This window comes from Alexandromys fortis, unplaced genomic scaffold (assembly GCF_014885135.2).
Source record: "Alexandromys fortis isolate MF-2015 unplaced genomic scaffold, M_Fortis_MF-2015_v1.1 scaffold_212, whole genome shotgun sequence".
In the NCBI taxonomy this organism is placed as follows: Eukaryota; Metazoa; Chordata; class Mammalia; order Rodentia; family Cricetidae; genus Alexandromys; species Alexandromys fortis.
In genome coordinates, this window is record NW_026068091.1 from 2,513,647 (window position 1) to 2,539,528 (window position 25,882).

General features: G+C 47.8%; 1 protein-coding gene across 1 annotated transcript in view; it reads right to left on the bottom strand.

The window, feature by feature from the left end:
• Positions 1-25,073: 25,073 nt before the first annotated feature.
• Positions 25,074-25,882, bottom strand: part of LOC126488958 (triggering receptor expressed on myeloid cells 1-like) — a 14,307-nt gene continuing 13,498 nt past the window's right edge. Inside the window, exon 4 of the mRNA XM_050122877.1 lies at positions 25,074-25,436. Within this exon, the coding sequence (XP_049978834.1) occupies positions 25,301-25,436 (136 nt within the window). The 3' untranslated portion in view covers positions 25,074-25,300. The remainder of the gene's footprint in view (positions 25,437-25,882) is intronic.

Sequence of the window (25,882 nt, forward strand, 5' to 3'; positions counted from 1 at the left end):
GCTGGTCTCCAGTAGATGCTGCAGTGCAGAAGAAGCAGGCTCTAAGGCCAGTGAAGGAATGGAATTGCCAGTGAGAGCAAGCAGGGAAAGAATAAAATCTTCCTTCCTCCATGCCCTTCAATAGGCCTCAAGCAGAAGGTGTGGCCCAGGGTAGAGGCATTTCTTCCCTCCTCAAGATCCAGACCAGAAGTGACTCCACCTACTTCAAATTAAGCAAAAATCCCTTCATCTTTGAATCTTAGCTAATTCAAGTTGACAACCGAGAATAGCCATCACCCTCCCCTTACACACAAAAGGACTGTTTTTCATGTGGAACCTTCCTCTGGCCTGGTCCCTGGCCCCTGGCACTCTGAAGGGAGATACCTGGATGTAAGGCCAGGGTGAAGTAAGCAATATTCCTCTCATTGCTTCAGGGAACACCTAGGGATAATTCTCAACATACTGATGATTGTAAGGAGCCCCGAATTCCCTGTTGGTGTGCCCAAGTTCATCCCTTGGAACTCAGCAGAGCAGAGAGTCAGCCCATGTCTGCAGTTCCTGGGGGAGTCATGAACTCTTGTTGTGTGCTGCCTGCTGTGTGCTTGGGACTGGGGTGGGCCTAGTTGTGGGGACTTGCCCATTTTCCCTTGTGCATAGAACACTGACCACAGCAGCTCACTCTTGGTTCTTGGGCTTAGCTGTGTCTCCTCAGGCTTCAAGCTATAGGCAGGCTGCCCAGAGCAGAATAACCTGCTCGCTCTGCTTGCTGTACCGCCTCCTCTCTTGCTGGCCCATCCTCCCCAGTCTGTACCTGTTGTCCAGTGCCCACACAGGCCAGACAAAGCAATAGAAAAGAGGTTCCCGCCAGGCAACCCTTCTTCTTGAGTGCTTGAGTGAGGAGTGAGGGGCCGAGGGAGTGATGTGGTCCCTGGGAGTTGGGCCTGGCTTCTCAGGACCCCTGAGTACACTTGAGGAGGAATTGAGACAGGCTCAAGATCTTGTTGGAGAACATGGGAGGCCTGGGAGTGTTCTCTGAAGAAGAGGTGAAAGCAAGGGGAGGTCAGGAGGCTTTCCCTCCATGTGTTTGGAGCTCCCTTGGCCCTGAGATGCCTCGGTTCTGCTTCTCCTTGGCAGCCTCAGGAAACGCCTGTGTTCTCTGTCACCTCCTTGCCTGGCTTCCCCTCTCAACCCCAAGCAAGTTTGGTGGAGGGGAGCTGTGGTCTTACTCAACTTTCCCCACCAATATCTGGGTTCTGGGCTTATCCATCCACCCTAGAAAGACAGGCAGGCTGTCAGGGAGGACAGGCATGTGAACAGTGGCTCGTGTTACAAATTCTATCACACACTACTGGTTCCGTAATACCCGACAGGCGGGGGACTGGGGAGGAAAGATGTGGAGGAGAAGGAAGGAGACGGTAGAGAGGAAGATGAAATCCAGCTACAACCGGATCACATTCAGGCATGGACTGGACACGGGTTCCAGAATGAAACCCAAGTGCAAAGAGTAAAGGTGAAGGTGGTGTGAGAGGCACGGGATAGAAAGCAGGGATAGGTTTGGTGCTTGGGGCAAGCTTTGCCCTGGAAGCCTGGCTGGATCACTAGTTCCCCTGGTCTCCCTTGCTAAAGCATCAGTAATACTTGCTGAAAAAAAAAAAAAAAACAGAAGGTGAGAAAATCAGATGTATTTTTCCCTTATTAATATTCGTGCATAATTTGCTAAAAGAAGAGATTTAACCCCCCTAGGAACTTTTGTGGGTGGTGCAGTCTTTTCAGTGGTCTGGCGAGCAATGCTAGTTCAGGGCTGCACTGAGATGCACCACTAGGCTTTGGAAGGGAGCTCCGCAGGTGCAGGCGTATTGTTCATCAGGACTGCCCAGGAGGCAAGAGCAGAGCTGGACTGGGCATGATTGCACACGCCTTTATCCTAGCACTGGGGAAGCAGAGGCAGACAGCCATCTGTGAATTTGAGGGGGCAGCCTGGTCTACCTAGAGGGCTCTGGGCCAGCTAGGGTGACAGAGAGGGGGGGGAGAGAGGAAGGTAGGGAGGGAGGGAGGAGGGAAGAGGGAGGGAGAAGGAGAGAGGAGGGAGGATGTCCTGCTGTGTGGACAGCTGGGAGGTTGCAGACTCTGAGGCCCTTTTCTCTAATATCCCCTAATGCAGGTCACCTGTCTAATCACCACAGACGAGCAGGATGCGGGGACTTTGTCACCTGAGCTCAGAGACCAGGTGCTCCGCTCACTTCTGTATTTTTAACTCCTTCCATTTTTTTTAAATGCAGAGGTATTTTAAAATAAATTGCAGATATTCTGACATTTCGTCCTTAAATAATTCATTAGGCGTCTCTAAAGAAAGAACTACTTGCTACATAGAAAACAAGCGTGCCCAAGTCGATGCGTCTATATTTATCTATCTATCTACATATGTATATGTGCACATACGTTTCTCAAGACTTGCTCTTGACCTGAACTCACACTCACGCCTCATGGATGCACAAGGGCCGCATGCAGAGGACGGGCCTGCCCCAGCCTCTGAGCCACTGTGTTCCTGTACCAGTTGGATATGGTCACCTATCACTGTCTAGCCTCAGATGACTTGGATTGTTGATGTGAGCGAGGGTGAGGATAAGCTACTCCCAGACGTTGGCTGAAAGATGGAGACTTCAAAGTGGTTTTCTCTGAACTTCTGCTGTAAGAGCCTCCAGGAACAACCATAGGCATCGGTTCCTCTCCCAGAGGTCATCTGTGTCTAAAGAGGTCATCTGTGTCTCAGAAGAGAACACAAAAGGTGTAGTCATGCCAAGATGTAACCTATAGTTATCAGAGAGGAGGGAGCCTCAACTGAGGAGCTTCCGGTGTTCAAACCTGTAGGGTATTTCTTAATCAGAGATAGCTGTAGGAGGGCCAGCCCACGGTGTGTGGTGCCAACCCTGGCTGCTGGTTCTGGGTCCTATAAGAAAGAAGGCTGAGCAAGCCATGGGAAGCAAGCCAGTACGCAGCACTTCTCCCTGTCCTCCGCATCAGTTCTGACTCCAGGATTCCTGTGGAGCTCCTGCCCTGACTTCCTTTGATGGTGGACTACAATGTGGAAGCATAAGCCAAATAAACCCTTTCCTTCCGGGTTATCTTTGGCCATGGCGTTTCATCACAGCCATGATAACCGTAAACTATGGCTAATAGAAATGGGGCTAGCCTCAGGAATTCAGTATCTCCCTGAGATGTGACTCTGGTGACTGTTGGTGAGCATAGAGAATGTGGAAAAAGTGTCAACAGGCTGCTCTGGGAACCTCAGTCCCATCCCTGACCTTTGGGCAGAAGGAAGACAGGTGCTTTGTAGTGGGAGGCCGCTTGTTTGTTCCCGGCTGCCCAGAACCCCAAAATAATCACTCAGAAAACTGTATCAATTAAATTGCTGCTTGGCCTATTAGCTTATGCATATTTCTAGATAACTCTTACATCCTGAATTAATCCATTTCTATTCATTTGTGTATCGCCATGTGGCTGTGGCTCACTGGCAAGGTTCTGGTGTGTCTGTCCATGGTGATGGTTGCATGGTTTCTCCTGACTCTGTCTTCTTTCTCCCAACATTCAGTTTCATTTTCCCCACCTAGTTCTACTCTGCTATTTCATAGGCCAAGCCAGCTCCTGTAGTAGGAGCTGCGGGCCTCTTCCCACAGCTTGGCTCCCGGCCACCTGGCTAGCTTATGCCCTGAAATAACAACACACAAATTGTATTCATTTAAACACTGCCTGGCCCATTAGCTCTAGCTTCTTACTGGCTAATTCTTACATCTTGATTACCCATTTCTATTAATGTGTGTAGCACCACAAGGTGCGCTTACCAGGAAGATTCTATCCTATGTCCATCCTGGGTCGGAGCTTCATCATGTCTGCCCCAGAGAAGAGAGCTATCGAGTCTGAGCTCACTTCTTCTTCCTGTTCTGTTTACTCCGCCTACCTAATTTTCTGTCCTATCAGGGCCAAGGCAGTTTCTTTATTTAACCAATGACCTTCCTCCATCAAGCTCCTTTATTCATTAACCAATAAAAGCAACACATATACAGACGGACTTCCTATATCAGTGCCTCTCAGAATTGAGTGCTCTCCTCTGGCCTCTGGTGAGGGCTCCCAATGGCGGATGTTCCAAGGTAACTGTGGTGTCCTTCCCCACTCCTCCTGAAAAGGTGCAGAGCCCAGGGCTTGGGGAGTGGTGACAGAGGTTTCTGTCCCGCCTGGTCCCACAACTGTTCAGTCCCAAAGAAACACACAGAAGTCTACATTAATCATAAACTGGTTGGCCTATTAGCTTAGGCTTTTTTATTAACTCTTATATCCTACTTTAACCCATAACTTTTCTCTGTGTCAGACACATGGCTTGGTACCTTTTATCAGCGATTTTTATCTTGTTTCCTCTGTGTCTGGGTGAAGACTGTAGACTGACTCTTTTCTCTTTTCAGAAGTTTCCTGTTCTCGTTGTCCCGCCTATACTTCCTGCCTGACTACTGGCCAATCAGGGTTTTATTAAAGCAATACAACTGACAAATCTTACAGGGTACAAGACCAGTGTCCCACAGCATGGGAGAGTGAAGGACAGAGCATGGGGATGAGGTAAAGACCTCACTCCTCAAGGCTGAGGGGTGCTCAGCTCGTGGTTGGAAGTTGGCTAACAATTGGGTGACTCCATAGACGGGAAGAAGCTGGTGAGGACAGGAGGACTAGGAAGCAGGCCATTTTGACATTGGAACCCCTAAGCAGAGAGAGAGAGAGAGAGAGAGAGAGAGAGAGAGAGAGAGAGAGAGACCCGGTGCCTCAAAAGGTAGCACAGACATTGGGGCTGGATAGCATAGGACAAGCCTGCTTCATGATTCAGCTGGACTTCTGGAGTCTACCTTCCTGGGGCTAAGGGCAGGTCAGGGGCCTGCACCCTGTTTCTTTTCTCTCACTTGCCTCCCTTTGGAAAATCTGAGGTGAGTCTTTCAGAGCATCCCCTCAGAGGCAGCTCCCTTAGTGTTCCACACACTGCTGAGGCAGCAAGGACAGATCCTGGGTATGAGACCCACTTCTAGTCTCTAGAATCCTGAATCTGGCAGACTCTTTCTTCACAGAGCCTTCTCTGAGCTGTCAAGGAGAGAGAATGGAGCCATCTCCTGCCTGGACAGCCTAGAGCCCACAGCATGGTTTGCCTTCCCTTTGTGACCTGTTGAAACTCTGCAGGAATTTCCAGAAAGCTCTGAAGAAAGAGACAGTAAAGAGGAGAAAACAAAAGACAAACAAGCAGGCAGAGGAAAAAGAATATACACAAAGCTTAAAATTCAGTTTAGGAGTAAACACTTAGACCCAGGTTCATGGCACAAGCTGTCACCGCGCCTCCAGAAGTGGAGGCAGGATGATCAGTTCAAGGTCAATATTGCCTTTGTCAGGTGTTCAGGTCCAGTCTGGGCAACAGGAAGCCCTGCCCCAGAAACAAAACAAAAGGAGTTAACATTTTAATATTGCCAAAGAAAAGATGGCACACCCAAACCAAACAGGCATTCTGTAAAATGGAACATTCTGAGAAATGAAAGGTGGACCACAGACATTGTGAACACTTGTCTGGGAAAGCTGGGGTGGGGTTTGAAGACTTGGTTCAGAAGTCTCTGTTGAAAGCTTGACATGGGTCATGGCTGTAGTCCCAGCAGGGCAGGATGATCAAGATAAGCCTCAGTTACATAGCAGGTTGGAAGCCAGCCTGGCCTACATGAGACCCCATCTCATAGACACAAAGCGTTCAGAGAGGTGGCTCAGTGGTTAAGAGCACTTGCTGCTCTTGCAGAGGACTGACATTTGGCCCTCAGTACCCACATGGCAGCTCACAACTGATCACAATGCCAGCTCTAGGGGATCCGATGCCCTCTTCTGGCCTCTGCAGGCACCTGCACTCATGTGACCACAAACAAAAATAGCTCCCTGAGATTAATGAAAACTGAATGGGAATAAGGAGAGAAAAGACGGCAAAACCAGAGGCTCTATCTGGAAGGTCTAGTGAAGGGTTACGTATAGGAGAGAAAAAGACATAACAGTATTACGGGAGTGGAGAGCTGGGCAGGACTCTGGGAGCTGAGTGACTGTGCCAAAACACAGAAGAAAGGGCAATAGAAAGGTCTAGAGCCTGCAGCCATGTAGTTTGGTGACAAGGATGAGAGGAGTGGGAGGGAAGGGGGACAGTGGGGGACATAGAGGGGTAGGAGGGAAGGAGACAGTGGGGGACATAGGTGAGGGGTGGGAGGGAAGGGGGCACAGTGGGGGACATAGAGAGGTGGAAGGAAGGGGACACAGTGGGGACATAGGTGAGGGGTGGGAGGGAAGGGGGACAGTGGGGGACATAGGCTTGGGTAACGTGACTCTTTATAGACTGACAGGATTGAACGTCTGAGTAATCCCAATGGAGTAAAGGATGGAAGTTGCCTTGCTGACACACCGTAATACCACAAAAGAACTGCTGCAGGGATGTTAAAAGCTTCTCTTTTATCAGGATGTGTGGTACTGGCCACTGATGGATGACTCAGGATGTGGGAAGATGTCAGCCTTGGGATTTGCTCACACAGGTAGAAGGTGCTAGCTCCGATGGAGAAGTTAGAGGAATAAAGATATTTAGAGAGACGGTTATGTCTCTGAGTGTTACGATCAGATTATTGAAACAATGAACTCCAAAGAAGTGGGAATTTCCCCAGGAATCTCACACTGGGAGATAGAAAAGGCTGGCTTGTAGCCAGGGATGGGAGTTCACAAGCCCTAATACCCTGTCAGATGACCTTAGAAGATGAGAGGATGGATCAGTAGTGGGCAGGACCACACATGGCCAGGACTGCTTAGCTGTGGATATCTTTAGCCTCTACTTAAACTTTAATCTTACTTTAGGACCTCAAAGACGAGCCTGGGGGAGTTATGGATCTCTGTGTCCCTCTTCCCAACGTGGTCACAAGAAATAAATCTGTTTCTTTCTGCTCTTCACTATTAATTTTCTTTTCTTTCTTTTCTTTTTGATTTTTGATGATTGGGGACTGAACTAGACTCAGGGGGCACAGGCTGTGCTCTCCAGCTTGATAGCATCATATTAGGGAGGCTCAGGTCTGTGTTGAGCAGGATAGCCCTGGACTCTGGACCAAGTTCTGCCTTTTATTGAAGAATTATGCTATTTAGAGGTCAGGGAGGAGGTCCTGGGAGCCCTGACTTGAGGGAGACAGGCCACCAATCTTGGGACTTGTGACCTGGGCTGAGTTAGATGCCTCCAGGAAACTCCTGTGTAGCCCACATGGCTTTCTCAAAGGGTTGGAATGAAGAAAAAATAAATGGTCAGTTATACCTGTTCTTAGTGAACACAGGTATGTCCTTTCTCCTCACAGGTGTGCCCTTTCTCCCCAGAGGTGTGCCCTTTCTCCCCACAGGTGTGCCCTTCCTCCCCACAGGTGTGCCCTTCCTCCCCACAGGTGTACCCTTCCTCCCCACAGGTGTGCCCTTTCTCCCCACAGGTGTGCCCTTTCTTCCCACAGATGTGCCCTTTCTCTTCACAGGTGTACTCTTTCTTCCCACAGGTGTGCCCTTTCTCTCCACAGGTGTACTCTTTCTCCCCACAGGTGTGCCCTTTCTCCCCACAGGTGTGCCCTTTCTCCCCACAGGTGTGCCCTTTCCACAGGTATACTTTTTCTCCCCACAGGTGTGTCCTTTCTCCCCACAGGTATGTTCTTTCTCCCCACAGGTATGTTCTTTCTCCCCACAGGTATGTTCTTTCTCCCCACAGGTGTGCCCTTTCTACCCACAGGTGTACCCTTTCTACCCACAGGTGTGCCCTCAGCAATGCTGCTCCTGGCCTGCCATGACTCTCTCCACTTTCCGGAGTTGGCCCCATGCCTTTTACCCAACCCTGTGTACGTTTCTCTTCATGTCCTCTGTCCCCAAGCTGATGACTCATTTCCTCCTGTGACTACTACTCTCTCACTCAGAACTTAGGATGACAGCTGTAGGTAGTTCCTGGGCTTGAGAGTTTCTGTAGAGGTGGGCGATGGAGGGGTTTTCTGGTTGTGGTGAAGGGTGGGAGCAGGGTACAGAAGCGTGGAGAAAATGCCTGCCTATAAGTCTGCTCTCAAAGACTAAGGCAGGGAAGAGGTCTGCAGGAGGATGAAGGTGCTTGGCCTCAGACTTGAAAGGCTATCAACATTTTTTTCCTCACCTCTGTTCTCTCGTAGGTTCCTGTTCTGAGCCACCATGACAGAACATGTTCTCTGTTCCATTTGCCCCCAGTCCAAGTCCCACCATGCACCTGGGGAGCAAAGCTACTAGCATCAGGATCTTGATGATCAGGAGTCCACAGAACACAGATACCAAGGTGTTGAGGGCTGCAGGATCAGAGTCCCTGGTGGAGTTCTGCAGCCTGGAGAGACAAGAGGAATACAAGACACGGCTGAGTGGTGGCCTTGTCTGCAGCCCCCATCACAGGCATGTGTGCATCAGGTCCTGCTTGGAACTCACCCCGTAGCTTAGCTTAAGCAGGGAACCTCAGGTCCCAGAGGGAGACCTCATCTCAAAAACATCAAAAACAACAAAACAAAGAAACAAACAAAAACAATGTGGACGGTTTTTGGGGAATTCTGCTATCTGGCTTCCACAAACATGGGCGTACATGTGTATCCATGTGCCATGTGAACACCCACACACACCCCTGCACAGAGATAAGAAAACATGAATGTTGAAGCCACTCTCTTGTGTGTTCACAGAGAAATGAGCCGTCAACACCCTCTCTTACAACCCCAAGTCCAAGTGCAAAAGTCTGTTCTGCTCAACAGCTAACGTGCCTGCAAATGGGGAGCCGTGTCTTGGAGACGTGAGCTGTACCCTCCCTGCTGTGGTGTAGCTTTGTCATAGTGGGGTTTGCTGTTGTTGTTAGGTTGTTTTTTGTTTTGTTTTTATATTTTTTTTTCTGACAGGGTCTCAGGACAACTCTATTCATGTTTTGAAGCAAGAAAGGTGTCTTAGTTAGGTTTACTATGGCCATGAGGAGACACCATGACCGCAACTCTAAAACAGAAAGCATTTAATTGAGGTGTCTCGCTTACAACTTTAGAGGTTCAGTCCATTATGTTCATGGTGGGGAGCACGGCATCATGCAGGCAGATGTGGTGCTGGCTGTATCTTTTTTATCAGGAGGCATCAGGAAGTCAGCCGACAGTCACATTGGGTGGAATGCTGAGCATAGGAAACCTCAGTGTCCACCCTCACTGTGACACACTTTCTCCAACAAGGCCATTCCTACTCCAACAAGGTCACACCTAATAGTGCCACTCCCTTTGGGGACCATTTTCTTTCAGATCACCACAGAAGGATGAGACATGCTGTCCATGTGAATCAAATCTAAGGAATGAATATGAGAAGCTCAGAACAGTGCCAGAGGATTGTGGTGGCCTGGTCTTGGTGCCTGATGACTCTCAACCGAGCAAACTGCTAGTCTGGGTGCTGCATCTGTGCAAGTTACTCTCATAATCATTCATAGTGCAGTAGGACACTTTGAAATTTGCTTCTATCAAACTATGATAAATGTAAATCCTTGGACCCAGAGTCTAATTTTTCTATGAAAAATAATTTAAATTTAGCTAAAGCTTTCTAGTTTTTCTTTTGAAAAGATGTTCTTATTTCTATTTTATGTGTAGGAGTACACTGTAGTATGTGTACTGCACTTCTGCAGTGCCCACAGGGTCAGAAACCGGAATAGATGCTCTGGAACTGGAGCTACAGATGGTCGCAAGCTGCTGTGTGGTTTCTGAGAACAGAGCAGATCCTCTGCAGGAGCATCCAGAGCTCTCAGCAGCTGAGCCGTCTCTCCAGCCCCGAGTTTCCAGTTCTCAATGGGAGAGAGGCAGACATTTTATTAAAAAAGAGAGACTCTGGAGCATGGGAGAGGGAGCTGAGCAGAGAAGCCCATAATTCTATTTTAGATAGTGGCCTTGTGAACGCTAGGTAGACACCCACCACTGGGGCACATTTCGAGACACTGTTTTTATGAAGTATGATCTCATATGGCTCAGACTAGCCGTGACTCACTATGTAGCCTACTCGGGTGTAGAATTCAAAATCCTCATGTCTTCATTCCTGAGCACTGGGATTATAGAGCCACAGCACCATATCTGGCTAAAAGACAAAAGCTTTAAAAGTTACTACTGAAAGTCAAAGGTACATTTTGAAGATTGTGGCACCCAGGGCAGCTTGGCTATACTGCTGCCATGACAGGCTCAAATGCAGCCAGTCATAGAGTAGGCCTACATTTCATTTTACCCAAAGGCTACACCTGGTTCCAGCAAAGACCACGAACTGAGACCACCCAGGCACCACCCAGGAATGGGACAATCATCATTCAAGGGGAAAATACCTAACATTCCACAGGAAATACCTAATGTTCCAATGTCTGTAGACAGGATCACCAGTGGAGCACAATTAATAAAAACACAGAGTCAGATATTGGGGTTCAACCTGAAGACCCAAAAAGCAAAGCAGCCAGTCACTTACTCTTACTTTGACCTCAGTCTGAAATGGCGATCCTGGAGTCTCAGAATGAGACTGTGCCTGAGAGTTGTTTCCTCACATTTTATAATCCTCTCTAGGGCTGGGATTAAAGGCGTGCACCACTGGGATTCTATGGCAACTAGTGTGGCTACTGGGATTAAAAGTGTGTGTTGCCACTGCCTGGTCTGTAAGACTGACCAGTGGAGCTTTTTACTCTCTGATCCTTAGGCAAGTTTTATTTATAAAATACAAATAAAATGCCACCACACATCAGATGCCTTAGCCCAGCACGTACCTACCCTCTTTCACTAGGACACCCCTAGACACATGTTAGTCAGTCAGGGATCTCCTTTCACCCCCAACCTCTACTATGATAAACCCTACCCTGCCTGGGCCTGGTACTCTCCAATGGTATTGTTGTGTCGGGCACATGGAGGGTCCAGACTTGAGTTTGAATAAAGGCTCTTTTCTTTTGCAAATGACTTCGGACTCTGTGGTGGTTTTGGGGGGACCCTGGAATCTGGGTATAACAAAGATATACCAAATACTTTGTTTTTGGTAAAAATAAAAAAAAATCAAGCTTTTGAAATTGTTTAAAAGCTCCTGTTTCTATCAACATAGCTATAAGAAACCAATTTTCTTTATAAATTTTAAACTGCATTATATTGCATTTATTAATTTTTAATTGTGTGTGGGGTATATGAGTGTGTGTGTGTGTGTGGTGTACCCCCCATGTATTTGTGGAGGTCAAAGGACAACTTGTGTAGTCACTTCTCTCCTTCTACCACGTTGATCTTGGGGGTCAGTTTGCCAGGCTTGGTGGCAATTCTCTTCACCATTACTTTAAAAAATATATACACTTTCTTTGGACATTATCTCCTGGGAGTTATGGGTCACTAATAGTTCTTTTTTTCAATACTTTATTTAAATTTATTTTATGTGTATTGGTGTGAAGATCTCCTGGTACTGGAGTTACAGACAGCTGTGAGTTGCCATGTGGGTGCTGGGAATTGAACCTGGGTCCTCTGGAAGAACAGCCAGTGCTCTTAACTGCTGAGCCATGTCTCTAGATGCACTAAAATTTCTTATCTTAGGTAAACTGACATGTAAGACTAAGATACTAAAATACGGATCTGTTACGCGTTTGTGCATGTATTTCCTATTTTGTGACGGGTTTCATGCAGCCCAGGCTGGCTTTGAACTCTTATCCTTCTGCTTCCACTTGCTGAGTTCTGGGATTACAGGCTTGTGTTACCACACTTGGTCTGTGCAATTTTCCCCCCTTTGTGTGTGTGTGTGTGTGCATCTGTCTGTGTGTGTCTGTGTCTGTATGTGCGCATGTCTGTGTTTCTGTGTGGGGGCGTGTGTCAGCATCTGTGTGTGTGCAAGCGTCTCTGTGTGTGTGCACGTCTGTCATATGTGTGTCTGTATGTGTCTGTGTGTGTCTGTGTATGTGTATGAAAAGAGTCATAATGTGAGGATGAGTAGGCACAGCTGTGATCCACTAAACTTAGCCAGTAGGCATCAAAATGTGAATTTCCAACAATTCTTACAGCACAAGGAATTATTTTACTCTAGGTGTGGGGGCACACACTTTAAAGCCACGCTTGAGAGGCAGAGGCAGGCAGAGCTCTATGAGATTAAGACCAGCATGGTCTACAAAGGTAGTTCCAGGACAACCAGGGCCTCACTGTGAGTGAGACCCTATCTCAAAACAAAACAGAATAAAACAAAATCTACCCCTTCCCCCAGGCCAACGAGATGTGTCAGCTGGTACATGCTGCAATGTTGCTTGATGACCTGAGTTCAGTCCCTCGTACTACACGGTGGCAGGGGAGATCTGACTCTTACAAGTTGTCCCCTGATCTCTACACATGTGCTGTGACATGTTTCTAAACGTGTGCACATGCACACAAGTTAATGTAATAAAATATTACCTTCCCTTAGATTTTTTTCTGATCAGAAGACCCTCCTGATTTTGGGGGTTCTAGCTCGTTGACCATCTTCTGCACCAGGAGTAGTAGACAGACCCATCCTCATACCAATAAGCCCACACTGCCACAGGATGTCCTAGGGGAGAGATTCTTGGCAACCCGTGAGCACACATTATGCAGGATCTGCTCTCTGTTTGATGCACTGAAGAGGACCAGGCTGCATGTGGCTCAGACTGCACAGCATGGTCAGCTGTCTGTCTGTCTGTCTGTCTGTCTGTCTGTCTGTCTAAGCATCTATGAGCAGCCACTGGCTGCAGGCTTGTACGTCATGGACTGCTGAGGTGGCTGAGTGTGTGTAACTCTGTGAGTCGGGTTCCCAGCAACCTTCCCAGGGGGCTGAGACTAGAAAGCAGCCAAAAGGAAGCAAAGAACCTTCCCTGGAGGGTATGGAAAGGGGCCACCCAGAGACACCACCATGCTGAATTTGAAGGTCAGTTTGGTAGAGCTGCCAGAACCATGGTGTATGGTGACCAGTAGCACCTGGAGTCCTCCTCCTTCACACACTGTATTGGTTACAACAGAGAAGCCAGCACAGGGGTCATTAGGGGATGGAGCTGCTGATTAACTTGATGTCTACAAAAGCTGATCTCTCATGGCGCCAACTTCTCCTCCTACAGGCCTTGCTCATGGGTGGGCACTGGAGTCACAGAGAATGTCTTCCCTGCCACTATTTGAACTACTGGCACCTCTGAGTGTGACCTGCAGAACAAGGTCAAGGGTGTGCATAGCATTTGCTGCACACCAGGCCTCTGGCAGCCATACCCCCCACCACACAAATAATAGTTCCCTTCTCCTCTCCTCACTTTGGAGCAGCAGCAGCAACAGAGGGGAGAGTGGGCACCTCCTGGCCATGAGGCCCTTTTTCTGCAGCTGCTGGGGTAGCCCGGGGGACAGGTGGAGAGGGAACTGAAGGGACTGTGGGGGGCTTGGGAGCCTCAGCTGCGACCATCGGTCTGTTCGGGAGGGCTCCTCCTGTACCGCTCAGGTCTCAGTTCCTGCAGAAGGTGTTTGCTCTCTCTTGTGCCCAGCTACCCTCTGTGCTGGGTTCCACTAGGGGAGGAGCTTCTAGGCCAGGGGAATTTGTGGTCAAGCCCCTGGCCTTCTCATGTCCTATCTCCCCGCTGCCTCCTTTTTTGCAGGCCCCAGCCTGTCCACCTCTAGAAATAAGAAAATATGATTTGAAATTTGAGCTGCACTTCTACGCACTTTGAGGTCTGATCATGCACCCCAAGGCTCACTGGTTCTAGGGGTGACCAGAGACTCCATAGTCAGGCTGTCTGGTGGGTCAGCATCATGTTTCCATCCTGGAAAGTCTGTGAGCATTGGAAAGTTTGAGGAGAGTGTACACAGAGATTCACTCCCAGCAGAGATGTGTAGACAGCGATCCTGGGAAAGGTGAGGGCATTCGGGGAGAGCCTTGAGGAGGGGGATTCTCAGAGGGGAGAGTGGGAGGATGGGGCAGAGGGGACCCAGGACTAGAGTTGGGCTCATCTTTGCACAATCCACTCTGCCACCTGTACACACTAGAGACATAAACCTAAGTAGAAGAAAGACTAGAGTCTTTTTTTTTAATTAACAATTTAATTTTTAAAAAGGGTGTGATTTACAGAAGTGGGGAGAGTGCACTCAGTAGAGTGTCTGCCTAGCATGCATGAAGCCATGGTTTTAACCTGACAGGGCAGTGCAGGTTTATAATGTCACCACTTGGGAGGTGGAGGCAGACACAGCAGCCTTGGATGCCTAACTAGTTTGAGACCAGCATGGGGTACATGAGAATCTGTCTTAGAACAACAACAACAACAACAACAACAACAACAACAACAACAACACACACACACACACACACACACACACACACACACCCCAAAAAACAACTGACAAAAAACAGGGAGCTAGATGTTAGTTTTAGAAGGTTTGGTGAGGCTGTGTGTAATTCCCGTTTGAACCACAAGGGGCGCTGCCAATCCATCTGTTATGGAGTGGGGACTTGAGTAGGTAATTGGACCTTGTGAAATCCTTTGCCTCTAAGTTTACTGCAGTGTCCCCCTCCTTGCAGCAGGGGTGACAGAGAAAGGGCAAAGGGATGGACAAAAGGAGGTCATCTCAAGAACATCTGGTGGGTGCTTAGGGAGCCCTGGTGGGAAAGCAGGACTGGACTTTTAGATCCAGAGGCCCCTTGGAGCACTTGAATTTAGAATTAATGTCAGCCATTTCTGGATTGGTTAGGAATATTTTTTAAAGTTTATATTTACTATTTGTTTATATGTACATATGTGTGCGGTTGTGTGTGGGGGATGTGCATGTGACTGTAGGTGCCCTTAGAGGCCAGAAGAGGGCGTCAAATCACCAGAGCTAGGGTCACGGGGTTAGGGAGCCACAGGACCACATTGCACGCGCGCACGCGCGCGCACACACACACACACACACTTCTATTCATAATAAAGCAAATAAATCTACAGAAAAATTTAAGGAGATGAGATGAGAGCAATGGAACACACAAGTCAAAAAGCGATTACATTTTCTTGATCCCCATGCTGGTAGCTTTTGTCCACATGACACAAACCTAGACATATATGGGAGTAGGGAATCTCAACTGAGGAGTTATTCCTACTGGGTTGGCCTGTGGGCACGTCTGTGGTATGTTTTCTTGACTAATAATTGATGTAGGGTGACCCATTGTGGGTGGTGTCATTCCTGGACAGGAGGCCAAGCTGGTGGTCTTCTAGATAACCCTAGCTCTAGAACTTTCTACTTACTGGGGCCAACAGCCATACAGGTATAAACGATAGCTCACACTGTACATAGATTAAAAGTTGGACATTATAAACATACAATGCATACATTTTAAAAACATCACAATTATGATTAAACGTTTCTTCCTTATTTGGAAGATTAAGGTTATTAGACTTCATGTAAAAACAAGTCTTTTAAGCAATACAACAAAATGAACGTTTCAGTAGAAAGAGGAGTTATGGTTAGGAGAAGGCAATTACCCCAGAAGAAATACATCTTAGCAATGTTAATAAGATTTATCAAGATGGAAATTATTAATATAAATGCAAAATTAGTATTCTCAACGTGATGAAAACAGAATAATGATAATGGATGTAGGGAAGGTTTTAGGTAAAGATAATTGCATGTGCTGAGGGGTAAACATTGATTCCATCCTTCCAGGATAGTGTGTGGCGAGATGAGTCAGAGTCCATTGAGGAGGTAGGGAAGGTGGCTGCAGAACATACTTTAACTACGTAGCGGTGGGCTGTGTTTGTTAGGCTGCATTTTTTCATGTTACAGTTGTTTCACCTGCCTGCCTAAGGCACCTGATTATCTATTAAAAAGCTGAACAGCCAATAGCTAGGCAGTAGAGGGATAGGACGGGCTGGTAGGCAGAGAGAATAAGTGGGAGGAGGAATCTAGGCTGTGGGGAGAGAGAAGAGAGGAGAGAAGGATGGAGAAAAAGAGGGAGAAAAAGAAGGAGATGCCCAGGACCAGTCAAGCAGACATAAAGCAGAACATACAGAATAAAGAAAGGTAAAAAGTCCTGAGGCAAACAGGTGAAATTAAGATATAATAGTTAGGGCTGGAGAGATGGCTCAGTGGTTAAGAGCATTGCCTGCTCTTCCGAAGGTCCTGAGTTCAATTCCCAGCAACCACATGGTGGCTCACAACCATCTGTAATGAGGTCTGGTGCCCTCTTCTGGCCTGCAGACGTACACACAGACAGAATATTGTATACATAATAAATAAATAAATATTTTAAAAAGATATAATAGTTAGCAAGAAGCAAGCATAAGATAAGGTCAAGCATTCATAACTAATAATAAGATTCCATGTCATGATTTGGGAGCTGGTCGGTGGACCAAAAGAAAGCCTGCTATGGAGGTGGCCCACCTACCATACATACAAAGTCCTCAGTTTGACCCACTGCAATCTTTGATCCACCCTCATGATTCTAGCACTCAGGATGTGAAATCAGGAGAATAGAAGTTCATGTTGGGCTAGTAAGGTGGATCAGCAGGTAAATTACTTGCCAAGAGGGCTGATGACTTTCAACCCCCAAGACCCACCTGGGAACCGAATCTTGAAAGTTGTTCTATTAGGAACAACTAACGTGAGCTCTCTGATGACGCAAATTCCCAATCAAGCCCAATCAAAACAAGCCAAATTAAGTAATATCCAGGTTTAAGGGGAGTCCTGCGCTCTTGGGTAGCCCCGAGGGGGAACTGGGAGCCAGTGAACGTGACCACCAGGAGGAAGGAAAAGCAACCACGTGATCTTCTTTTGGAGGTTCACTTAAATACCCTGTGAGAGTGGTCCTGATCCCCCCAAGGAGGGGTCAGGACCTGGCATGCTGGGATTTGGAGTCCAGACCAATACAATTCTCAGGCCTGGGGGCTGGGATAGATGCGAGGGGCTGGGGTCTATGAATATAGGAATGACAGGAAATTGAAATGATAATTGCGACCAACAATTGGGCTCTCTAGGAAAAAGGGGCATTGACTCAAGTCTGGCTACTTCCTGCAGGCATAGGGCGACGTGGGGAAGGGGAGAGCTAGGTGTTGGTGGGTCCACGCTGAGTGAGCGCATGGGTGTCCCCCAAGAGCTTGGCAGCCGAGGGGGTGGTGAGGATTACCATGTAAGGTCCTGTCCATCGAGGTTCGAGAGACCTAGGAGCTAACTGTTTGAGGAGTACTCTGTCCCCTGGGCAGAACGGGGCAGGTTTAGGGGCGTTAGGGTCCACTGGTGTGGCGGCAGAGAGACAACTGTCAGGGGAGGAGTTTGGACTGGGAGGTGATGGTTAAGGAGAAAGGACCTGCCATAAAGCAGCTCAAAAGAGCTCAGGCCTGCAGGGGAACGTGAGGTGGCCCTGAGGCGAGTAAGGGCAATGGGGAAAAGGGAGGCCAAGATAACCTGAGTTCAATGGAGAGCTTGGTTAGCTGTTGTTTGATGAGTCCATTGGCCCTCTCCACCTTTCCTGAGGATTGTGAATGGTAGGGGGTGTGGAATTGCCAGGAGATGCTGAGAGCTTCTGACACAAGCTCCATGACCCTGGAAGTGAAGGCTGGCTCATTGTCCATCTGGATGGTTTGTGGGACACCAAACCAAGGAATGATGTGATCCAGTACCTGAACCACCACATCTGCTGTTTCCCTGGAGGCTGGAAATGCTTCTATTCATCCTGTAAAAATGTCCACAAGTGTTAAGAGAGAACAGAGTTTTTTTTATGAGTAGGAATACGAGTGAAATCAACTTGCCAAAATTCACCTGGTCGGTGTCTGCGAAGCTAGTGTAGAGACTGACGTATGTGGAGAGTCCCTTGTGGGTTGGCCTGGGCACACATCTGGCAGGAGGAGTGAACCTGTAAAATACGATCTCAGAGGTGGGTGGGGTAAAAAAGGGGCTCCAAAAAGCGGAACAAAGCTTTGGGGAAGTGGTTAAGATATCTCGACCCAGTAAAAGTGCTGGGCAAGCAGGTGTCACTAAGAAAGAATGGGAGAAAAATTGTTCTGAAAGAATGCAGGGCCATGACAAAGTTTTAAGTGGGGAGGAATGGTTCCCGTCTACTCCCATAACTGAAATTGGTGAGGGGAACATAAGGCCTGAGTTTGGGACAGATCGATTTAGGACAGGCCCAATTTAAAAAGGTTTTGTATGAGGCATCCCAGGGGAGACAGAGGATCTGGTTTTGAACTGCAAGTGCCCATTTTAAGGTCTATGCCCAACCAAGTGGCCTAAGCCTATTAAAGCGAGTCCGCTAAAATAGCTCTTCTGCCTAACGGGGCTGTGGAAATTGAATGCTTGGCATCCCAAAGCAAACCAATACCCACCTCAGCCCAGCCCAGGCTTGCTGGTCTGGCTACTGCTGAGATCAAACTCTTGGCACAAACTTGTGACTTCAACAAGAGTCTGATAAACGACAAAAATAAGACCAATGGGTTTCCCCAAAATCCTATAGCATAGACAAGAAAAAGGGACTCACTAAGACGCAGCCACTGTAGCCCAGGAGCCGGTTTAAGCATGACATTGAGAACTGAGATTGTAGACTAGGGGGCTTTCGACATGTGGCCTAGCCCCACACAGAAAGGCTGCCCTATCTTTGTTGGACCTTCAAGATGTTAGGAATTTTTCCTAACGCGAGCTCTCTGCAGATGCCAATTTCCAATCAAGCCAAATCAAAACAAGCCAAATTAAAAAATGTCCAGGTTTAATGGGATTCCCGCGCTCTTGGGTGGTCCCAAGGGGAAACTGGGAGGCTGCAAACACGACCACCAGGAGGAAGGAAAAGGGACCATGTGATCCTCTTTTGGAAGTTCACTTAAATATTCTGTGGGAGTGATCCTGATCCCCCCCCAGGGAGGGGTCAGGACCTGGCATGCTGGGATTTGGAGTCCAGACCAATACAATTCTCAGGCCTGGAGGCTGGGATAGATGTGAGGGGCTGGGATCTATGCTCCCAACATAACAGTCCTCTGACCTCCACACGCATGCTATAGCATGCTCAAGTCATTCACACGCGTACACACTAAAGAGATAAATAAACATAAAAAGTTCAAGGCCACCCCCAGCTATACAGGAAGTTTGAGGCCAGGCCTAGATACAGAAGATTTTGTCTAAAAACCAAAACAGGTCCATTGAGATGGCTCAGTGGTAAAGGCCCCTCTTACCAAGCACGATTATGCAAGTTCAATCCCGGCGATTCCCCTATTGTAAGAAGAGAAGTGGTTCCTGTCCACACTAGAATGCTGACCAGCGTGATCCCATTCAGGTTTTGTGCAGGCAACCACAGCTGCTGAGTTCACAAATGCAAAAGTCAAACCCTACCCAGAAGACGCTCCTCTGCTTCTGATCCTATAATCTCTTCTCTTTCTTTCATGATGCTTCCTGAGCCTTGGGGAAGGGAGTGGGATATAGATAGACAAGTTGTTTATGCTTGAGGGCTCTACAGACATTTACTGATCTCTGCAAAGGTTCTCTGGTGAACCCTGGCCTCAGGGGACAGGATGTATATTCAAAGGCAGTTTGGTAAGATGTCCACTAAACAAAAACAGCAGTAGATCCATTCCTATAGCTTATGAGACCTCAGCTGTGGGTTTTTGGCCAGATTTACAGAAGCAGGCATGAATTTCCCTAGGAGGAGTGGGCCTGAAATCCAGTAAGAAAGTGGTTGTTACCTCCATAACATTCATGCCATTACTGCACCAATGGGCCTGTCTTACCAGAGTGGTTGTTATTGTGGTTTGCAGGGTTCAGAGATGAGCAATACTGTTGATGAAGGTGCCTTACTCTTCCCCAGCACCTGATAGCACTTTCCAGCACTATGGCAGCTGGCCAGCAGGGAGGATGCTTCCAGGCAAGTATTAGCTTGATTTCTACAAGTCCTGTGACTAAAGTAGGTGAAACCTTCAGCAGCAGGGTCTTACCACCAAGCTCTGGTGGGCATTCAGGGCAATGACCTTAGTTTGCGTTAGTTCTGACGTCCTCTCATTGTTCTGGGACCCTGATAAACTTACAACCTAAGGGAGTAATTCTACACCTGGCACTGAAATTTTTATTTTGCATCCTAGGAGGAGCAATACCGCTCCTGTAGGCTAACTCCATTTAAACTCTTGTGTGTGTGTGTGTGCGTGCATATATGTGTTTGTGCATATTTTATAAAATAGTAGGTTTCAATATGGCTTTTTCAAATATCCATAATGTTAGTTATATTTCCCCCACTTCCATTCCCTTCCTTACCTAACCCCCCCCCCGTTACTTCCTCTCTCCTTCTGTAGCCTGTGTTCTACTGTCCCCTCTCCCACAGCCTCCTCCCTCCCCCTCAGGCTGCTAACTTCCTGGCTTCTACAGATATTTCAAGTTAAACATATAATTCAAAAGAATTGACCGTGGACTCCACCAATGAGAGAACATGCAGTGTTTGTCTCTCTGGGCCTGGGTTACCTCACCTGGCATTAGTTTTTCCAGTTCCACCAATCTACCTGAAAATTTAATACTTTAATTTTTCTTTGTATGTAGGCACCACTGTTTACTACTGCCCATCAGGTGATGGGTTTCCAGGCTGTGTCTGTGTCCTAGTGCTGCAAACGGAGCAGTGATGAATGATGAGCCCGAGTCTCTGTAGTTTAGCAGCATGGTGTGGGTCTGTGCCCAAGAATGGCATAGCTGGTTCACATGGCACATGCATTTCTAGCCTTTTGAGACATCACACTAATTCTCACAGTAACCACAACAGTTGACACTCCCCGTAGCCAATGAAAGTTCCTCTTTCCCCACACCTTTACCTATATTTACTTTCTTAATCTTCACTCTTGTGATTGAGCCCAGAAGAAATTCGTTTGCATTTTCCTGGTAGCTACTGATTTTGAACACTGTAAAAATGTGTTGCAGTGGGCTGAAGAGGTGGCTCAGTGGCTAAGAACACTTACTGCTCCTACAGAGAACTGAGTTCAGTTTCTAGCATACACAAATGTTTGTAACTCTAGCTCCAGGGGATGCCATGCCCTCTTGTGGTCTCCATGGACCCTGCACTCAGTGCACATACTGACACACAGATTACACATATGCATAGTTGAAAATAAAAATAAAATCTCGGGGCCTCTTGCTTACCAGCACATGGCACGGGTGGACATGAGACACTGGAGAGGAACCTGCCTGTTGCCACGTGGCAGCAGATTGATGAGCAAGAATGTGGTGGAGAGCTGGGCGAGAAAGAGAAGGGGAAGTGTTTGTGCACCAAAGGCAGCAGAACTGGAGACACAAGGGTGCTGAGGAATAGTCTCATGTAGGAGCTTCCACTGCCACCTGAGGCCATAGTGATGTCCCTGCTCATGCTGTCGCTGAGGGCCATGTCTGGGTCCATGTCACTGTAGCAGCATGGGTCTGGGTGGATGTCTGTGTACCACCAAAGGCCATGCTGACATCCCTGGTCTGGGCTGCCAAGTGGGGCTATGTAGATGTCCTAGGACTGCAAAGAGCTGGCCCCGCCCCTCACCTGGGCAGTGTGGGAAAGCTACCCTGAAGACATGAGAGCAGGCTTGAACCTCATTGGCTGTGTGTGGTGGGTCAGGAAAATGCCCCCAACCCACCTCTCACTACCTGTGGCAGACTCGAGAGCTGGTCCCTGAGAACAGAAAAATGATCCCACCCCTTGCGGGCTTCAGCACTCTGGATAGCAGGGGTGGGGGCTGGACCTCAGCTGGGCAGCACAGTAGAGCTGGCTGTGGTGGTGCAGGTGTGGGTGAGCCAGCCCCAAAGGCATGAATGCAGGAGAGCTGGCCCCAGCTCTCACCTGGGCAAAACACAGAAGCTGGTCCTGGGGGCACAGGTGCGGGGGTCAGGGGACCAGCTGACACAGCTAGTACCCAGGCCCAGTTCCAGGGCTTTGTGTTGGCCCACCGCCAACATCTAACCCATCCACGAACTGCTGTGGTGTGTGAAGGGCTAGTCCTGCAGAACCAAGGCATGACACAGGGCAACAACAGGCTATCTGAGAGGAGTCCTGGTGAGGACCCAGTATTGAGAGTGTAGCGGAAGCCAGAGGCCTGGGAGCAGACTCACTGCAATGAACATGTGCAAGCAAAGCTGTCTGAGCAAAAGCGCAGACGGGTGACACAGGACAGCACACTGCAGCTTCCAAGGTGAGAGTTTTTCAAGTCTTTTGTTGTTGTTGTTGTTGTTGTTGTTGTGTTTTGCTTTCTTTTGAGAGTGAGGTTGCAAGAGCAGGGGGTGCATGTGGAGGAATGGGGAGATGAGTGGGATTGAGGGGCATGATATGAAATTCACAAAGAATCACTAAAAGTTAAAAAAGAAGGTAACAAAAATCTTAAAAATATTTTGTAGCCATTTACACTTCTCTGGAGAACTCCTTATTTAATTCTACTTCCCACATTTTAGTTGGATTGTTTGTTACCTTCGTAGTTCTCTGTATATTCTAGCCAGAATCCTGAGTCCATGCACAGATGGCACTGGTTGCTTCCCATTCCGTAGTCTGTATCTTCAGCAGATTAAATTTCCTTCTCTGTTCAGGAGCTCTCTCACTCCACAAGGCTCCCCATGCTGTTTATTGGCCCTGTTTTCTTCAGGGGGTCTTTCTTTGGACAGCAAGCTCCCAAATAACAACACAGAGACTTTTTATTAATTTAAAATGTTGGCCTTAGCCTCGGTTTGTTCCCAACTAGCTCTTAAAGCTTAAATTAACCCTTTTTTTTTTTATATTAATCCACATTCTGTCACGTGGTTCACTTCCTAACCTCAATACTGTATGTCTGACTTCCTCTGTGTCTGACTGGCGAATCCACATGCCTCACATTCTTCCCAGAGTTCCTATCTCTGCCCAGATTCCCATCTCTTCTTTTTTGCCTAGCTATTGGACGTTCAGCTCTTTATAACGCCAATTGAAGGTGTTTTAGGCAAGTGAGGCAAAACAGTGCATAAAAGATTACCCCAGGAGTTTCCTGCACCATTAGGGTCTTATCCAGAAAGTTCTTACCCGAGTCTGTATCCTGTAGTGTTCACCCTATGCTTTCATACAGAAGTGTCAGAGTTTTGGATTCAATATCAAGATCTTTGATCTGTTTGGAACTGGTCTGCATGTGTGCAGTGTGAAAGGAGAATCAAGTTTTATTCTTCTACATGTCGATAACCAGTTTCCCTACACCATTTATTAAAGATGCTGTCTTTTCTTGAATGTATGTTTTTGGCATCTTTGTCAAAACCCAGGCGGCGATATGTGTGTGGACTTCTATCTAGGTCCTTGTGTGAGCACCATGTTGTTTTTAGTACTGTGGCTCTGTAGTATAACTTGCTCTCAGCAATGGCTACAGCTCTGGCAGTGTTTTTATTGTTCAGGATCATTTCGGCTAATCAGGGTCTTTCACATTTCCGTATGACTGTTTATTCAATTTGTGTGAAGAACTACACTGGGCTTTTGACAGGGACTGCATTCAATATATAGATTGGTTTTGGTAAAGTGGCTGTGCTCACCATGTAAATTCCACCAATCCATGTGCACAGCAGGTGTCTTTGGTGTCTTCTTCAATTTCCCTGTGTTCTAAAGAACGCAAGTGCAGGCATTTTTGTGAAAGTGCTTGTGGAGTCCAGAGCTCAGCTTTGGATGTTATTCTTCAAGCCATCCGCTTTTTTTTTTTTTTTTTTTTGGTACAGAGTCTCTGATTAGCCTGGAACTTGACAAGTACACTAGGTGTCTGACCAGCAAAACCTATGTCTGCCTCTCAAGATGTTAGATCAATGCCTGCTGCACCCTAACCAGCTGTTCACGTGGTTTCTGTGGGTGGAACTCTGTTCCTCAAGCTTCCGTGACAAGCACTACACCATCTTAGGCTTGACTGGACCACAGCATCCTGTTTGGCTTTTTAGACAGAAAACAAACCTCCTGAGATGATCGACTTCTGGATCAATCCTCCGATGATTTGTACCAGAGCACCAAGATAAAGTGAATTCCACTGAGGCCTCTCTGAACAGAGGAGACTGTAGGATTGGCCATGCCCTGTATCTCATCAGTGCCACCCAGGGCGGGATTATACAGAGAGCCATGTTCACAGGAAAACGTCCTTCTGTGATAGAAGCATGCCTTAAGACTTGGGAGCTCTTCACGGGAGTAGGGAAAAGTCTCCCTGCTAGGAATGTGTTTACCCCTGAGATGTGTGGAACAGCCACTTCTCAGCCTCTGACTGAGATCAAGTGAGCTGGATGCTATGTGGTGAGATGTGTTTGCTCTTGGAAGCTTAGGATGGAGTTGACCCTAGGCATTGTGCAAGTAGAATGAGCTAACGTACTATCCTTTCCTCACCCACAGGGCCTCTATCTTTAGATTTCAAGGAGATAGAAAACAAGAAAACGCTTGTGTGTCCCAGAAACAGCACTAGGACCACAGGACACCTGGAAGGAGATGGGGAGATGAGAGGGAGGTAGAGGCACACTGGGGACAGCCTCCCCAGCCTGGGATGGGCTCCTGCCCTGCCATGCCCACCTTATCTCTGTCCAGGAAGAGGATATTCATCTGGCAGAAGAGCCCTGGCTCTCCATCTTTCTGACTTTGGAGCCCTTCTGCAAGGGAACTCTCTAGACCTCATTCCCACTAGGAGGTGGTGGCCTGCTATTCCTGTGGCCTCCCTATGGTCACATACACCTTGGCCTCATGGGTTGTACTGAGGGTCAATGAGAAAACGACATGCATGTTGGTCCATGTACTAATCCCATCCTACAGATGCCATCTCCTCCTCCAAGAGTTTCGTAGACAACAGCATCCAGCTTAACTTGATTTCTATCTCCCAGTTCCATAATCCCCAAGGTGGGATCTTTTCTTCTTGGTCCATGGTTATGAGTGTTCAGAGGACCACAGAGGAAGACAAATCTACATGCAAGTTTCTCAGAGAGAAAGGTCCCAGAGGCCAAGAGAGAAGGATGCTCCATAGTAGGGCCCTGCCCAGGTGCCTAGAGTTGCACAGTCCAAGGGAAAAACAAGGGGTGGGAATAGCAATGGTCACCCCTAAACCTCATGACTCCCACAAAAGCTGACGAGGAGAAGCACAGGGCTTTTTCTTTATTTCAGGCTGATTCATCCATTCAGGTGGAATAGCCAGTGTGGTGCTGGGCACTGTTATCCCTTTTCTGAGGGTACAGAGTACATACCCAAGATGATGGATGGACTGTGGAGAAAGGGCAGGGCAAGCAGGGGAGTTCTGATCTTAGATGTCATCCATGATTACAGGTTCAATTTATGTCACAGTCTCTCCTTAGCCCCACCCCACCCCCAGTTCTTCTGAGAAGGACATGACTTAAAATCAAAGGCCATTGTTGTGTGGCTTCATGGTTTGTCCTCCAAATGACCTCCATGTGACAGCAAACAAGACATTGAAGACAAGGGTCTTACTGAGAACTCCACAGACCATGGGAACCATGATGCTGGATATGGAGACCCTGCGGAGAGAGGAGATTGAAGGTTGATCAATGACCACCCACACTGCAGAGTCTGGGAACCTCCTCTCCATCCATTTTTTCCAACTTTGGTCCTCCCTGCAGCTTTCCTTCAGCCTGCGGGAAAATTTAGATGCAGTTTAGTTGATCTCTTCCTAAAATAACCAATTAGAAATGTGTTTGCAGGAGAGTCTAGGGTTCAGGTCCAGGAGATGCATAAGGAGGAGTTAACCTGGGCATCTTGGCCTTCTGTGTGGAATAGCAACAGGTCCTTATCTAGGGAACCTGCTCCCTGTTGTCCCCATTCTCACCTGCTTATGGGGACAGTTGTCCTACCTTCGTCTTCATTTTCCTCTCCAGAAACCAAGAAGAATCCAACCTTAACTGAAAACCCCATGTCGGGGTTATCATGATTTTAGTAAAACGGTTCTCCAAGTTCCAGGTAGACA